Consider the following 17,071-nt stretch of genomic DNA (forward strand, 5'->3'; position numbering starts at 1 on the left):
TGCACTGGAAGGTCTCATCCACAGATTTACTCCTACTGGGCTACGCTGCCTGCTAATGAGAATCTATATTTACCTCGAGGAACAAGAATATGTATTATACAGTATTAATGGATAGGAGGAGATATTTAGCAATGCCATTTTATATTTTGATAATTTTCTTTTACTTTTGTAGTTATGGATATTACTGACATCATAAAAGGAAAAGCTGAAAGTGATGAAGAAAAGCAGCATTTCATACCCTTCCATCCGTAAGACAGTCATAAATATCCTATTTTTGTACACAGCTTTCTACATCTGTTTGGTGGCAAAATGACCCATGAAATGCTTCAAGAAAAAAATCATTTTTCCTTTTAATACCTTTAAGTTGTGGTAGTGTTAATTATTTAAGTATCACTTTAAAAGGCATTTAAGACTCGACAGAGGTTACAGAGCATGATACATAAATGTATATGGCTACAAACGTTGTCTTTCTGTCAGCTGGTTCCATGTCCTGTTTAAGAAAAAATGAGTTAAATCATTATACCTTTAATGCAATAAGTTTTACAACTATGAATGACTAGTAATTGATGTGCTTGATTTTGCTTTGAACTTAAGAAAAATCTGAGTAAGAACTGTGTTTCAGTTTGAAAGTAGTTGAATTGTCATGTTAACTATCTTGAAAGTAATTTTTAGAGGTTTTAGGCAACCAGACCAGCTGCCTAAAAATGCAACACTCGGAAATCTAATGTCAGTGCTCACTGGAAATGTATTTGTGCATTCTACATAGCACTACCATTATGTAGTATAGAGAACTAATATAATTCTGGAAATAAACCAGTGTGTCAGCCTTTGGCCTATTTTACTTGTTTACAATTTTATCTGACTTGTCTGTTATTTGAGAATTTGGTCATAATTTCAAGAGGTGCTGAAATTCAAGTTCATTATTCAGGCTGTTCATCAGAAAAACCTGGAGTGCACAGGCGCATTGGTGAATGCTTTCAGGTTGTGCTTTCCTACAAAATGACAGGCTTGTGTATTGTGGTCAGTCTGTCACAGGGCCCAGTTCCTTAAGTTGTTGATTTCATCTTTTTTTACTTCAGTCTACACATGGGCTTAGCACAAAAATTCTGCAACTCAGAGCAAGAGATGATGGAATTATCTGCAATTATCTGATGCAATTTATTATAATAAGGCCAAGTATGGCAAAGAGAACTGAGGCTGTTTGTCATCTATGTTCTGAATGGTATTTAATACATTTAGTGCTTAATTCCCAGTAGTCATTGTTTTTTTCTCCTGCAGGGTAGTGGCAGAGAATGACTTTTTACACAGTCTCCTAAGCAAGATCACAGCATCTAAAGGAGACAGTGGTGGACAAGGTGAAGTACATTCTTTTTTAAAATCAGATAACAAGGAATTTCAGTGGAATTTCATTTCATATTGTTTACATTTTAGAGAAAGGCTTTTATGTTATGCCTGTAACACCACCATGGACATGTGGACAACTTTGAAGCTGGAAGCGAAGAATCATGACTTAGTTGCAGAATGTAGGAGGCTATTTAAATTAGTATTTAAAAGTACTGGATGTTAAGCATGTATTTCCAAATAAAGCAAGTGGGAGAAATGAACTCTTGTAATTATTTTGGTCAGGAAATGAGAACATCATCTGAGGAGAGAGGTGTGGTTTTTTTTTTGTGTTTTTTCTTTCCTCTCTTTAGAAAAAGTGTAATTTTTTTTCTTTTCTTTTTTTCTTTCCTCCTCCCTTTAATAGGTCTCTGGGTAACTGTCAAAATGCTTGTTGGAGATGTGATTCAAACTAGGAAGGACTATCCACACCTTGTAGACAGAACAACAGTTGTTGCTAGAAAACTAGGATTTCCTGAAATAATCATGCCAGGTAGGAGGTGCTTTGTTCTCTATCAGCAGCTGATTTTTGTGGTCATTTCCTGGGTTAATGAGCATCAGCTATGATCTAAATTACTGATTTCAGTAAGGAGTAACTCAGAGAATCTAGAATTTACTCTTTATGTTAAAGTCTGTTCCAGAATTACAGGTTTATATAAAATAGTGAGGTCCCTGGAAAGTATTACACAGTACTAACATAGAAAAAATAAAATCAAGACAGTGAGGGAGAATCTGAGCTCCTGGTACATAGCTTTTTTCTTTGCTAAGGAAATGCTTACTAAAAATTTTAAGTTGCTTACTAAAATTTTAAGTTAACCTTATTTTTATTGTAACATATAATTGTCCTTTAATTATAATAATAAAATAAATAAATACATAAATGTTCTTACCCCCTCTTGATTTTGGATTTATGATTACATATTTGCCAACTAAATTCACTCACTGTCTACAATTCTTCGTGTTTTTTTTTTTTTTTTTTTTTTTTTATTTTTTTTTTCTCCATTCACAGGAGAACTTTAATTTTGTTCAGAGAGGACAATTAAAATAGTTCCTTCTAGAAAGGCAGCTCTTAATGTGGACAAAATTCAGTACTGGCATCCTGCTGACACCTCACCAGCAGGTGTCAGTGCAGGACGAGAATCGGTTGAAGGCACTTTCAGGAACCTTGTTTGGTTCGTTTCACGGCTCACTGTACGATCTTAGCTAAGAATAAAAGAGCTGAAAAATTTAAGTTCAGATGGAAAATGAGACTTTTTCTATGTTAACGTGTTTCACTGTCGAAAAACTCTTGTGAAGGTAACCCGACCCTTTGTTCTCACAGCATTTTCATTCATTTTTAACCTTTTCATTTCTTTTTTAGGAGATATAAGAAATGACATTTATATTACACTACTGTATGGAGACTTTGACAAATACAATAAAACAACTCAGAGAAATGTAGAAGTAATAATGTGTGTTTGTGATGAAGAAGGAAAAACTCTGCCAGTAAGTTTTTTTTTTTTCTTCCCTGTATGACAGAAAGACAAAAATGAAGTACATTGCAGAAGTAACTCTTCAACTTCTTTAAAATTCTTATAAAATAACATAATATAAAACATTAGTTCTCTCACTTGTGTCATCTTTTGACAGATGAATTTTATGTTTACTGTGACAAATCTATTCAAGTCCTGTACAGGTCTTGCATAGAACTGTAAAACTACTGGAAAAGAGAAATGACACTGACCCATTTTAACTGTGACTAAGGAACAAAGATTATATGCTGTTCCTGACAATTACTACATTGTTTATCACCCCCCCCCCCCCCCCTCCTTTTATAGGCGGGGAAGGTGGGGAATTCCTGGAGAAACACATTTGTGCATTTAAATGTGCATTTAAATTCTATTTCTTTCACATAACAAACCTCTGATTTGTGCCGGGAGGACTGTCTGTACCATGAATAAAGTACATGGCAAATAATTACATTAGTGAAAAGAGTGGAGTGTGGACACTGCACTTACACAGCAAATATTTACAGTGTCGTTTGTCTTGTCTATTTCTGTTTTTATGAATGCTTGTCTTTTCCTTAGGATTTCTTAACATCAGTGCAATATTCAGTGGGATTTTTGGCCTTTCCTTTTTTGAGCTTTATACTGTTCTCTAAAATGCTACTTTGATCATGAGGGTGAAGTCATTAAGATGATGCTTGAGATAAAATAAAACTGGAGAAATGCAGTGTGGTTCATGAGTTGCTGAAATGTCAGTGTGTTGATGAATTACAACTAAATATTTGACCTACAATATAGATTTAAATCTTGAATGAAGAAAACCTGAAACTCACATAATGCCTAGGGTCCACAAAACAAATTGTAACCCCAATCAGAAAACACCTGGCCACATGACTGATCTGTATAGGAAATAACTGTTGTGATACAGACTTCACTGGCTTCTACTCTGTTGGTTGCAGTTACAGATAGTATGCTTAAAATATACTCCAAAGTATTCATTAAAGAAATTAACCCAGTGTAATGCATTAAATCTTGCATTCATTCCAATGTTATGTATCTTCAGTTCCATGGATGCATCTTTTCTCCAAATACTAGCAGAAAATTGAGTTGTTCCTTTGTCTATGATCTGACATAGATGTTCAAATAATGCCTGCTTTCTGGGGGCAATATGCCTTACACATCCCTAAACAATTTTTCAGAAGTTGATTAAAATACTGTTGAAGACAAGTAATAACAAAAGCAAATGTTTTTCAGTTTTAGCTTTCAAAAATAATCAAGTATCAGTGTTGTGGTTTAACCCGGCTGGGGTTAAAGCAGGACAGAGCTGCTCTGCAGCAATTAAAACATCAGCGTGTTATCAGCACTCTTCTCATCCTAATCCAAAACATAGCACCCTACCAGCTACTAGGAGGAAAAATAACTCTGTCCTAACTGAAACCAGGACAATCAGTAAACTTCTAAACCTATGATTTTTTTTTTTTTGTACAGTTATCCTGCATGTACAAACCTTAACAGCAGTCAGACAAGAATGAGGGAAATAGGTTGAGACTCTTTCCAGATTCACTAAGACTGAATTTCTCTGTTACAACAATTTTTAACTTGACCAAAAGTCAAGTTAGAGCCATACTAGTTCTGACAGTCAGTATAGTGTAGTAACTTAGGCTGTCGAGTGTGACCAGGTGAGAAGTAAATAGCTAAAATTCATGGAGAAACAGGTGAGTTGCAAGTTAAAGCACAGAGAGAAAAAGTCCTTAAACTGATTAGTAAGTAGATCTAGACCAGGTTATTGAAAAAAGAATTGTAGAAATTAAATTTAGCACAAGGGGCAGAAAATATAAAAATAAGAAAAAATCAGAAATTCTAAACATTGGGAAAAAATCCGTGAGAGTGTTGTATTGGTCCCTCTGTACTTGGCTCTGGTGAGGCCGCACCTCGAGTACTGTGTTCAGTTTTGGGCCCCTCGCTACAAGAAGGACATGGAGGTGCTCGAGCGAGTCCAGAGAAGGGCAATGAGGCTGGTGAGGGGTCTGGAGAACAAGTCTTAACGAGGAACGGCTGAGGGAGCTGGGACTGTTTAGCTTGGAGAAGAGGAGGCTCAGGGGCAACCTTATCGCACTCTACAGGTACCTGAAAGGAGGCTGTAGCACGGTGGGGGTTGGTCTATTCTCCCACGTGCCTGGTGACAGGACGAGGGGGAATGGGTTAAAGTTGCGCCAGGGGAGGTTTAGGTTGAATATTAGCAAGAACTTCTTTACTGAAAGGGTTGTTAGTCACTGGAAAGGGCTGCCCAGGGAAGTGGTTGAGTCACCATCCCTGGAGGTCTTTAAATGACGTTTAGATGTAGAGCTTAGGGATATGGTTTAGTGGAGTACTTGTTAGTCTTAGGTCAGAGGTTGGACTCGGTGATCTTGGAGGTCTCTTCCAACCTAGACTATTCTGTGATTCTGTGATTCTGTGGTGCATCTGTATCATTTAGGTCAAAAGTAACTTTTGGTACATAAACAATACTTATGAGACTATGCTAAAATGGAGTATTTTAAAGTCAGGGGAGAAGTCAAAGAAATAATAAAGTGAAATAATTGTTGCATTCCCACTTCCAATTGTTGCATTCCCATGTTTGTTTCCCACTAATTGAGGTGATCAATGCCTTTGTTACTTCAGCTCCTCATTTGGAAGAGAAAGGGAGCCTCTCTGTTGGTTAGCTGGCTTTCCTCACAGCCCACTGTGAGCCTGTAAAAGGCCATCTACTTCTAGGTCCAGTATAATTCTGGAAAATGTTCATTTTCCTTCTGTTCAGAGGGTTGGAAACAGCACCTCCTGTCAAAGCTTCCTTTCTGTTTGTTCTTTTGTTATCAGACAGGTCTCTGCACCATGATATGTGCCAGTCCCACACTTGTATCATTTCAGGATTGCATCTCCAGGCTCCCAGGCCTGAGGGAGGCCTGAGGGCCATGGCAGTGGCTTTGCCTTCCTGTTGCCCTGGTTGCTGTGCCCTCAGGGGATGGTACCTGAAGTGTGAAGTGTTCATTCCCTCAGTCCAGGGCTGCCGTGGGCTCCAGGGGCTGCGGCCCTGAGTGAGCACGGCCTCAGCATGGCGGAGTGAGGGCAGGTGGTCCTGCACCCGTCCCGTCAGGCGCTGAGGTAAAGTGGGGGGTGCGATGGCAGGGAAGGCTCTTGATCGTCAGGTCAGCTGGTTTGGTTGGTTTTGCACAACTGATAAAAACTCACAGAAATGAGTGAGCAGCTATGAACTGTTTCTTTCTTCCTTTCTGTAAGAATGCCGTTTGCCTGGGAGCAGGGGACAAACCCGTGAGTGAATACAGATCAGTTCTCTACTACCAGGTCAAACAGCCACGCTGGATGGAAACATTAAAGGTACGGTGCAGAAACTTTTCACTTGCTTTATTTCCTTATCTCTTGTTGGTACCTGAGATAATGTTGCACAGCATCAGCTTTTTATAAAATAGGTTTAAAATACCTTCACCCCAAATAAAACAAGAAGGGTAGTGTCTTAGTCAGCTATCAGTTATTAGGGCTATGTGTTTACTGAGGCTTGAAATTTGGCTTAGAAAAGATCTTATCTAGCAAAACAAATGATATCATCTTAGATAACTTCAAGTCCTAATATGCTTCATGAAAAATGATGTACTGCATTTGTTTTATTGCTGTGAACTATTAGGGATGAGGAACTTCAATTGCCTGAAAAAAATCAGAAAGAGGCATAAAAAAATATTATTTTAGACAGAAACAAGCTGTTCTAAATTACTTTAGATATACACTACTAATTATCAAATCCAGCTTTAATGTCTTTGAACGGAAAATACCTAGAAGCTTCTAGAAGTAGTTCTTATAAAGCATGTCTCTGGCTTGATAGTGTGATTTGTTTTTTTTTAATTTATTTTTTATGAAGACGTACTGAAGATTATATTGCCATGTGTCGCAAGCCTACAGTTACAGTAAGGGGTGGTGTGTCCCCAGGATAGCGCAGGGCAGGGAGGGAATGTCATTTGTGTCATTTGAAATATTAATGTGTTTTTAAATGTATTTGTTGTTTTGAAAACATTGACCAGTCTTGTGTTTTGGCTTGGGTACTATTTTGTTTTTTAAAATTTGTGTGTATATCAGACTTCTGTATGGAAATATTTATAGAATTATTAACTTTAGATCCTTTTGTTAATAAAAGTGTAGTTAATATGAAGTGTGTTATGCAGTAAAAAATTTAAAGGGAAGTTGAGTTGTTAGTCAACTTGATGGGATACAGATCTAAAGTTTTAGAATTATAAACATGTTGCTATTAATATTTTTTGTTAACAGTTGGTCTTTTGTTGCATGTGTGTCATAATTACATATGCTTCTTTAAAAATAAAGCAGTCATTATTCTCAGATTCTACTCAAGGATTTGAAGAGGAATTTAATTACAAAAATATACATATTTTCTCATTTTACTAAAGGTATCAGTTCCTATTGAAGACATGCAAAGGATACATCTGCGCTTTATGTTCAGACACAGGTCATCTCAAGAGTGTGAGTAGAGAATTTTTACTTCGGTGAATTTTAATTCCTTGATCAGTAGCCAACAGCAAATGTTTTGTTTTGCAGCTAAAGATAAAGGAGAGAAGAATTTTGCAATGGCCTACATAAGGCTTATGAAGGAGGATGGAACAACTCTTCAAGATGGCATCCATGATTTGTTAGTCCTAAAGGTATTGGATTTTTTTTTCCTTTTTTCCTCCCTAAGCGACCTTTGTTTCACACTTTTGTCTTTGACCGCATTGTTTAGCTTCCTTGTGTTAAATGAATTTTATTAAACTAGGCAAAAATTTTATTTTCATCTGAGGAAAAAAAGGGTGCAAGTTCTTCCTTGGCTGGTAAACATTATCTTACATTTTAATTATAGTTAGATGATTTAAGAACAATGAGAGACAGTTATTCTTCCTCATATTTTTATTGAGTATTATGATTTTGGCTTTCCCTATTACAAAGGAAGTCATGTGAGAGCTAAGTACTTGGATATGTACCATTGTTCTGCTGAAGAGAGGTGGTTTTTTTGTTCACTTAGAGTCTTTTACATGAACGATCACAGAATATAATCTTAGGGAGTTGCTTCAATTTTGTAGTTTCTCAGATACCAAACTGGAAGTTCCAGGAATTTGAGTTTGGACACAAAGAACATTGCTTTTACTCACCCTGATTGAACATAGATAGGATTTATGACGTTGTGACTTGAAGCAGGGAACATATGTCTTGCGACTGTTTTTTGTTTTGTTTGTATTATTTCTTATGTTGGAGAACAAGCAGGAACTATGAACCAGGAACGACTGCTAATTCACTAGAATATTTATGTGTTTCTTCTATTTCTTAGTGTTCTTTTCAGTAAACTGGTTTGCCATAACAAATGGCAAGCAATACACGTACAACTAAATCAAGTTGTACTTGATTTTCACTGCCTTCAGACATGGAACTTTTCTGACCTGTGGATCACATTTTCAAGTCTTTTCAAAATGTCTGTCTAACTTGTCTCAAAAAAAGGAAGTCAGAAGTCAGAATTCAGAAATTAATTCTGAGAAGTAATTACTTGTTAAGATTGATACAACCATTAAAGTCAGTAATACTGTCTTCTTTTTTTTTTTTTTTTTTTTTTCAGTTTAAGGATTACGTGTTTTGTCACTTTACATATGTTTATAGTCAGTTTTTTTAAACATTCTTGTTTAATAAGACAATGACTGTAGTAATTGAAGCAGATACAAACTAAAGCATTAGAAAATCATTCTAGATTGTTTTTCCAACTCTTTGTATACATGTAATTGTAGTCTAAGAATATGATACAATTGGTTAAATCAAATCTGTTGAGGTGTTACAGCTTCAAGTGACAGAGTTCATAAATGCACAGGGGGAACTTTACCAGTTGTGTTAAAGAAAAATGATGTTCTCTAAACAGTTAGGAATACAATTTTCATTGCCTCCCAGTCCTGAGTAGGAATCAAAAGTTGGGATGTAACAAATCTCAGTGAGGGCTATGGCATGCAGCTTGATGAAATGGTGTAGTAGGGAGAGAGGGGGCAGATCAGGAAATACATCTTGGGTCTTTGTCTGTGGTGTTCCTGCTACTGAAAACCATGAATTCCATCATATCTGTTGCTTATTCACTACACCATATTGGCAAACCTAAAATATAATCTCTCCATGTCCTGGTCTGTCCTGAAATTTTATGTTGAAGGTCTAGGTATGAAGCTATAATAGACATACCAAAATAGAGCTGCTATTCTTACCCTATCAATCCAATTTTCTGTTCTTAAATTGTGTGCAGACATCATAACTATATGACCTGTATCCTGTGTACAGTCTTCAAGGTGATGCTCAGTAGTCTCATCTTCTATCTCTAGTCACATCTTAATGGGAAGTCTGATCTTGCTTTTATTCTGCTAGTGATATCATAATTCCTCCCGGAACCCTTAAAACACATATCTTTTCAATTTTTGAATTTTCACAGTATGTTCATTGTAGTCTTGTGAAGCCCTTTTGCTGCTGGGACTTTTTTTTTTTTTTTTTTTTTTTTCTATAAGTTAATTAATAGCTTATTATTAATTTATTGCATTCATTTAAGTCCATAGAAACATATCTTTTTATTTACTTTTGTACAAAATAACTCTACTTTTAAATCCAGTGTTGTGAAGTATGTTATAAATTATAAATACGTTATTTTTTTTCAGGGTGACAGTAAAAAAATGGAGGATTCTAGTGCATATTTGACATTACCTTCTACACGTCAACACATGGAAAATAAAGGAGCAACCATAGGCAGGAACTCAAGTATTGTAGGTGGGCTTTCAGTAAGCTCACGGGATGCATTTTATATTTCAACTCTGGTTTGTTCTACAAAGTTAACTCAGAATGGTATGTATCTTCTAAACAGGCAGACATTTTAGAAAGAAGAGTTCTGCACAAATGAGAAATCACATCTTAAATTGTAATGTTTGTCTGTCCATTTATTTTCTATTAGTGGGCTTACTAGGTCTCTTGAAGTGGCGTATGAAGCCAGAGCTGCTACAGGAAAACCTGGAAAAACTGAAGATTGTGGATGGAGAGGAAGTTGTGAAAGTATATCTTTTGTTGTTGGTGTTTTGTAAATAGTGCATAAGAATGCAATGCTGGATTCCTTTCTGGATGCTTTTATCAGATTTCTACTTTGTCTTATACTAACATTTTATGCAATATATGTGGCTGTGTATGTAGAAACACACATGATCACAAGTTTAAAATAATGCTGATAAGGACAGACATGCACAGAACTGATCTTGAAATTAACAAAGCAAGAATACCTCTTTCTCTCTAGAATTATACTTTTTATGTCTTAGGGATAAGTGCCTGATTCTACCCAGGGAACGGTCATTTTGTCTTGTGTTTCAAGATTCAGCTGATTCATTTGTTATGGGTTGTCAGCTAGACTAAACTTTGTGTGAGAGATCTTTAGTTGTATTGTTCTGTGACACATGCTAAATATGTTTGGAAAATCTTTCTGAAGTAAGAGCTTGTAATCTTATTTAAGATAGATTCTCTATTTTGATGCACAAAGAAAAAGAACTAATAGTCTCCAAAATGACCAAAATTAAGTATAAGTTTGATAGGAGTATTTTGCTGTCAGGTCTGAAATGATGAAAGAACAAATAAGTGGTTCTTGCTGTTAGATTTAATCAAATTAAGTGTGACTCCAGTAGTCAGATTAGGAGTCTCTTACTTTTTTTTTTTTTTTTTTTTTTTTTTAATAAAAGTGGTAGACACCTCTCCTGTTTCTTTTGGAGGAGGAAAAAATTATTTAAAAAACAAGATAATAATAATAATAATAATAATAATACAAACACCAGAGACTTATGAGTGGCTCAGGCCTTATGAGGAGTGGCTGATGGAGCTGTTTTTTTTTAGCATGGAGAAAAGGAGGCTTGGGGAGACCTTACCACACTCTACAATTACCTTAAAGGAGTCTATAGCAGAGTGGGGATCAGTCTCTTCTCCTAAGCACCAAGTGATAAGACAAGAGGAAATAGCCCTAAATTGTGGCAGGGGGCTGGGGGGGGAAAGGGCGGGGGGGAGGGAAGGGGGCGGGAGGCGGGAGGAGGTAGGTTGGGTATTAGGGAAAAATTCTTCAATGAAAGAACAGGCTGCCCAGGGAAGTAGTTGAGTTACTATCCCTGGAGGTCTTCAAAATTAATGTAAATGTATAGCTTTGTGACATGTTTTAATAGTGAACTTGGTAGTGCTAGGTTAAGGGTTGGACTGGATGATCTTAGTTTTTTTCCAACCGAAATGGTTCTATGACTTGGTTTCCAAGTCACTGGGGAGCTATCCTTTGATTTTAAAGAGATTTGAATAAGACCACAGAAGTTGGAAGCATGTTTTTAATCACCATATGTAGGTAACAATAGCAACTACAATATGTATCACTAAGGAACTAGGAATGCAGTTTTAGATAACTAACATCAGTTTATGTAACATTTTTAGCTTAATTCCATAAGCTTTGAGCTATGTATATATTATTGATTGCGTATGTCTGAGGATTTCAGTTCATAAATTAAAGAAACTGGAGCCTAAATCCTCAGAAGTGTGTTCTAAATTTGGCTGATACTTCAGTAAAGGCCTCTAAAAATCCCCTCTTGAGAAAAACATTCTCCAAACTGAAAACTGAATTGTGTGGTTTTCAAGCTGAATTGGTTGTCAGTTTGTCTTTTCATGTTTTTGTATAGTTTCTCCAAGATACACTGGATGCCTTGTTTAACATCATGATGGAACATTCCCACAGTAACGAGTATGATATCCTTGTCTTTGATGCACTGGTAAGAATGGGCAATGGGTGATTTAATCTGTCAATGCCAAGAATCCCATGAATGTGAATTAACTATAACATTGTTTATCTCAAGAAAGTAGACTCAAAATCTCTGCAGAAAAGATAGGAGACTACTATTTCCAAAACTATTAAAAAAAAAAAAAAAAAAAAAAAAAAAAAGACACTTTCAAAATAGTGGTTTATCACAAATGTTTCAGGAGACTGATGTTTTCATTTGAAGTGTGACTTTATGAAAAAGGCTAATTATGTCCATCTCTGTTCAGATATATATAATAGGACTCATTGCAGACCGTAAATTCCAGCATTTTAACACTGTTTTGGAAGCATATATCCAACAGCATTTTAGTGCAACCTTGGCATACAAGTAAGTTTTTTTCCTTTTTCTCCCTTTTTCTTTATTCTAAAACCTCTGCAATAAAGTTAAATAAAGGAAATATTGTTATTTTCTGATGTAATTATTAAAGTTGTTCTGATGCTGCTTTTTGCTTATCTGGAAACAGACCTGCCTGTGAGAAACAGATATGACCATAGGTAGAGTTAATTGACAAAAAGTAATTGATTTAGGGTTAAACAATTCTTTGACATTCATTTTTCTCATCTGAAATATGTTGCTGTGTCTACACATCATCTGTATACCCTCAGATTTGTCAAAAATTTGCTATAAATCCTCTTCCTTTACATTCCTGATCTTAATCTGAAATGCTTTAAGTGGGGACATGAGGATGTCATTAACCCATTTATGTAGGTTTCTGTATATTCTCGTAGAGCAAACAAACTCAGGGGGAAAAAAAATAAATGGAATCTTTGTATGCAGTTCACTATTTCGTACTATACCTGAAAGGTTTAGGTGCATTTAAATCAAATTTTCAGTTTGGTTACACGATCTGTTGTCAACTGGCATCTTACTATTTACTACATGGTCATTCCAGTGGGAAGGCAGAATGGTTGGATCTTCCATAAAATGCCCAGATGGGAGGATAAGCTTTAACAGGAAAGAACAAAAATGGGGAGACACATAGACACATTATGCAATAAATTTAATACTGGATTTGTTCTTTATTCTAAACGTACTTTTGGAGGTGGTGGTAGGATAAAATTGCTTTGGCTTATGAAGAACTATGATGTTAATCCATTTCTGCACATCTCTGGGAAGTGCCAAGAGGAAATAAGTATCTCATTTACCTTAAGTCTTGTTCTGGCAGTTCAGTGGGGTGACCGATTGAAACAAAACTTTAATTGGAGATTTGAATAATAGATAAAAGACCTTAGCTGAAGGTTTGGAATAGGTGAGAATATATTGTACTGTTCTGTGATGAATATGCACCAGTTCCAGTTCAACAGGAAAAGTCCCCCAGATGTTGCATTAGAAGTTAAGTTTGCTTGCAGTGCACAGTCAATCCTTTCTCATGTTCTAGGGAAGCTGAAGTCAGCTTTATTGGGCCCAGGAAGCTCAAACAACTAACTATGTGGTCTTTAATTCTCCTTCATTCCATATGTAATTAGCACATGCAATTTAATGCATTAGTATTGTGAAAGTAGAGAAGATCTGGTACAGATCTGGACAACCTAATTTGTTTGAAGTCTTTTGAAGACTTACTTGACTGGCATTTTCTAACGATTTAATCAAAGCTGCAGAGGCAAAATCATGGTTAAGATTGTTCTCAAAATCTTGCATTTTCTTGGAGCCATTCTTTCCTAGTACACCATGGATGATACAGTCTGTTTCAAGAATAATTTATGAAATACAGATAACTGTGTATGGCCTAGTTCATAGGAAGGAGATACTGTGTCTCAGACATACTATGACCGCTTTTTCTTTCACATGAAGGTGCCCCTAAATTTGTGGAAAAGGAGAATTGACTGTAGGACACAGCTTTCATTTCTGACATTTTATCATAATTGATGGGTGCAGTTCCTTGGAGTTCCATGCATCACTTCTGCTGATTCACATTTAAAACAACATCCATGATATGTGAGAGGTTTAAAGAAAAAAAAAAAATAATAATCAAACAAACAAACAAAAAACAACAACAAAAGCAAACGTTTTTGTTTCCTTCACTTGATATAAAGTAGTAAGGCACATTAAACTATTTATTTTGTGATCAAACGTGAGTCTGATGTTTTTCATAGGAGCATATTTTTAATGTTGGGTATTATCAGCAAAAGATTACCTCTCCTTGCCTCAGATTTTCTTCAGTTCTTTATACCCAGTGTCCAAGTTAAACACGAGTTCTTATAGAGACTTATACCTTTGGAGATTTGAGCAGATACTCAAAAGCTTTGGATGTGAGGCATGACAATTTATAGTACATGGAAATAAGTTGCCAGGTCAGCAGCAGATTAACTTCGGTCAGTAGCTTTCCTGCAGTTAGTTGTCATTGTGTTATTAGAGGCATTTTCTGATGCTAGCAATGATGCATTGCTAATTATCATTGCTGCAGTATAATGTGAAGAGATTTTTGTAATAGCCTGTACTTTAGACCCCAATGCCTAGATTCCCATTGTCAGGTGCCACTGATTAGTGAATTGAATTTGTAGGTCAGTCAAGCAAGGAAGATTTGTTGAAAGTCATTCCTAAATAGATGTTTTGACTCCATTAGATGATACGGTCTTTTAGTCAAACTGTGAGGTCTTCACTCAGTTTCTGTTTAGTCATCCGTTTGTGTCTAGTTCTTATGTAGAGTTACGAGAGGACTTAACACTGAGAGTTGAGGGACCTTGAATGGACTGACACTGCATATAAGTTAGATAAATTTTATTCAAATTCAGTATAGAGCTATGAATTCAGAGAAGTGATATGAAGCAGTAAATGAATAAATAAATAAATAAATGGATGTAGTTCCCCAGGAGGCTGAGAGTATGATATTTTGGTTCTGAAATCTGAGGTAGGCTGGTGCTGTGGGGCTGACAATGTCTCTATTTTGTGCAGTAGCTACAGGTTCTTGGAACTATTATTTCCATGTGAGGATGTCCCAGATATAATAATCACTTCATAATGTTTAATCATTCCAGCTGATGAAGTGTTAAATTTAATCAACAGCCAAGTACTACTTTGAGTTTGTTTGTTTGTTTGGGGTAGGGGATAGTAGGTTCCCATCATTGTATTGATCTGCAGGGAAAAAATAAAACACACTGATTTCAATTTTTTTATGGCAATGTTATGATTAAGATTACATCCTTAATATTACTTTAATCATTCCGGATAAAACTAAAACTGTAAATATAGGGACTTTTATTTATAGATGAGCTTTTGCACTTTGATAACAGGCTGTGTGTTAGTTTAGCAAAAACTGCCTTTGGATACAAAACCAGGAGGTATTTAAATAAAATACATACCTTAAGCAGATATTGCAGTGTACAGGGAGGTTGAAACATTTACAATTAGTTAATTTAAAGCATGTAGTGCTGAATCACTGGATTACTACTTAATGCAGGTAGGTAGGCAGAAAAAACATTTGTGCTACCTTGTACATATATATTATAAACATTTTTAAAAACGCTTCCAGGATTGTGTGAAATTATGCTGCTGGTTTGAGATTTCAGATTGGTTTCTTGTTTGTGCAGTTAAGAATATGCTCATTTCTTTTATTCTGATAGAATTTGTGTGACATTAACACAAAAATAGATGCTGTGTTTTGTTGTGTGAATGCTTCATTAATAATAAATAATCTCTTAGAGTAGGTAAATGAGGTAGAGAAATTAATTTTAGAAAAGGTTATTTTAAAAATGTCTTTTTTAACTACAGGAAACTAATGAGTGTTCTGAAGACTTACTTGGATACCTCCAGCCGAGGAGAGCAATGTGAACCTATCCTAAGAACTCTGAAAGCACTGGAATATGTTTTCAAGTTCATTGTTAGATCAAGGACATTATTTTCACAGTAAGTGCCCATGCTATAACGACTTAACTATCAGTGCAATAGATAGTAGTTGTAGACCTGTGAAAAAGACGAGTTTGATTCCAGACCAGAATTGTTTGTTTGTTTTGTTTTAATTATTTTTGTAAATAAAACACAAACATTTTCTTATACTGCAACTGGCCTAAAATAGAGACTTTGCTAAGATAACATTTTTTGAGAGGGAATCCTCAAATAATTGCTATGTGATTTACAGTGAAGGCTCCAGAGATGTATTTAGTAATAGCAGCCAATTTGAAAGGATGATTATTTCTTGTATCAGATGGCTTGGCCTAAGACCAATGTATACCCAAACATTGTGACAGATGGCGTGAAGCTGTATGCTTGTCCTTGAGATAGTTGTGTTCAGAAGTTCAGACTGCAAGGAACAAGGTAATTTTCAGTAATCATTGTCCAGCTGAATGTAGAGTTACAGACAAGCAGGAAATTCTAAAAGGACTAGATATGTAAAGCTCAGCCAAATAGATGAGGCATATTGTTTTTGAGTGGTATTCAGGTATAGGGAAAAGGGAGAGAAGGAGTTGGAAGGAAGAAAACTATACTGTAGTGACTGTGGCCCCGACTTCCTCCACTGGCCCTTAAGTATTCTCCCTGCATCCCACCGATCTCATCCACATCCTCTTTTCTCTCTTCATTCCTGCTCTCTCTCTGCATTTATCCTCAGCTGTTTCCCCCATAGTACTTGTTCCGTTGTTCCCCTGATACTTGCCTGAAGCGATGCAGTGCCAGAAGATAGATAGTGACAAATTCAGGACTGTGGGTACACCCCGTTGCTGTCTGTAGAACTTGAGGGCTGGCAGCCAATAGAACAGGGAAGTGTTCTGATTTTATCTGCTTTTTGGTAAGTAAGATCTCTAATACAACTTTTATCTGTTACTCGGCCTAGTTTTTCAAAAATCCACATAGGTGTATAGTTTTGTAAAATTAAGTATATTATTTGTTGAATTATGAAATTCTGGCTGAAATAGGAGTAGGTTCAGAAGTGGTTGGCTACTGGGAAATAGTCCCTTAGAAATAGTTTTGTCTCTAAGAATTTGCTACTTATAGATAGATACAAACAAGATGAGAAGCTGTAAAAAGAAAGGGGATGGCACTCATGGGGATAGAATATAGCTAGCAGTGCAAAAGCTTTGTTTTAATTTTTTTAATAGGTGTCATGGCTAAGGGGATAGCCTTGTTGGAGGAAGCATTATGTAGAGCATTATGGAAAATTTGTTGCAAGGCTGATGGTCAGAGAAGCCAGGGATTTTTTGTTGCTTGTTTGTTTTTGTTTAGTTTTGCTTGAAGAACTTCAGTCTCCATCTTAATCTTTAGTATTAGTGGGCAGCAGAAATTGTGTACATCTGACAGTCTATGATAAATGGAGTTGTTGCAATACGGTGCATATTCAAGTGATTAGCTGTACATACCTATTTGTTTTAGTTTTCCTTACGACAGCCTTAACCAAAGTTA

General features: G+C 36.0%; 1 protein-coding gene across 1 annotated transcript in view; it reads left to right on the forward strand.

Annotated features, from left to right (window-relative positions):
* DOCK2 (dedicator of cytokinesis 2) overlaps positions 1–17,071 on the forward strand; it is a 188,221-nt gene that overhangs the window by 21,565 nt on the left and 149,585 nt on the right. Inside the window, exons 11-22 of the mRNA XM_035338697.1 lie at positions 173–248; positions 1,279–1,355; positions 1,748–1,873; positions 2,741–2,865; positions 6,141–6,239; positions 7,316–7,388; positions 7,464–7,567; positions 9,575–9,758; positions 9,865–9,962; positions 11,603–11,692; positions 11,967–12,067; positions 15,449–15,583. Of these exons, the coding sequence (XP_035194588.1) occupies positions 173–248; positions 1,279–1,355; positions 1,748–1,873; positions 2,741–2,865; positions 6,141–6,239; positions 7,316–7,388; positions 7,464–7,567; positions 9,575–9,758; positions 9,865–9,962; positions 11,603–11,692; positions 11,967–12,067; positions 15,449–15,583 (1,288 nt within the window). The remainder of the gene's footprint in view (positions 1–172; positions 249–1,278; positions 1,356–1,747; positions 1,874–2,740; positions 2,866–6,140; positions 6,240–7,315; positions 7,389–7,463; positions 7,568–9,574; positions 9,759–9,864; positions 9,963–11,602; positions 11,693–11,966; positions 12,068–15,448; positions 15,584–17,071) is intronic.

This window comes from Oxyura jamaicensis, chromosome 13, assembly GCF_011077185.1.
Source record: "Oxyura jamaicensis isolate SHBP4307 breed ruddy duck chromosome 13, BPBGC_Ojam_1.0, whole genome shotgun sequence".
NCBI classification, from domain to species: domain Eukaryota; kingdom Metazoa; phylum Chordata; class Aves; order Anseriformes; family Anatidae; genus Oxyura; species Oxyura jamaicensis.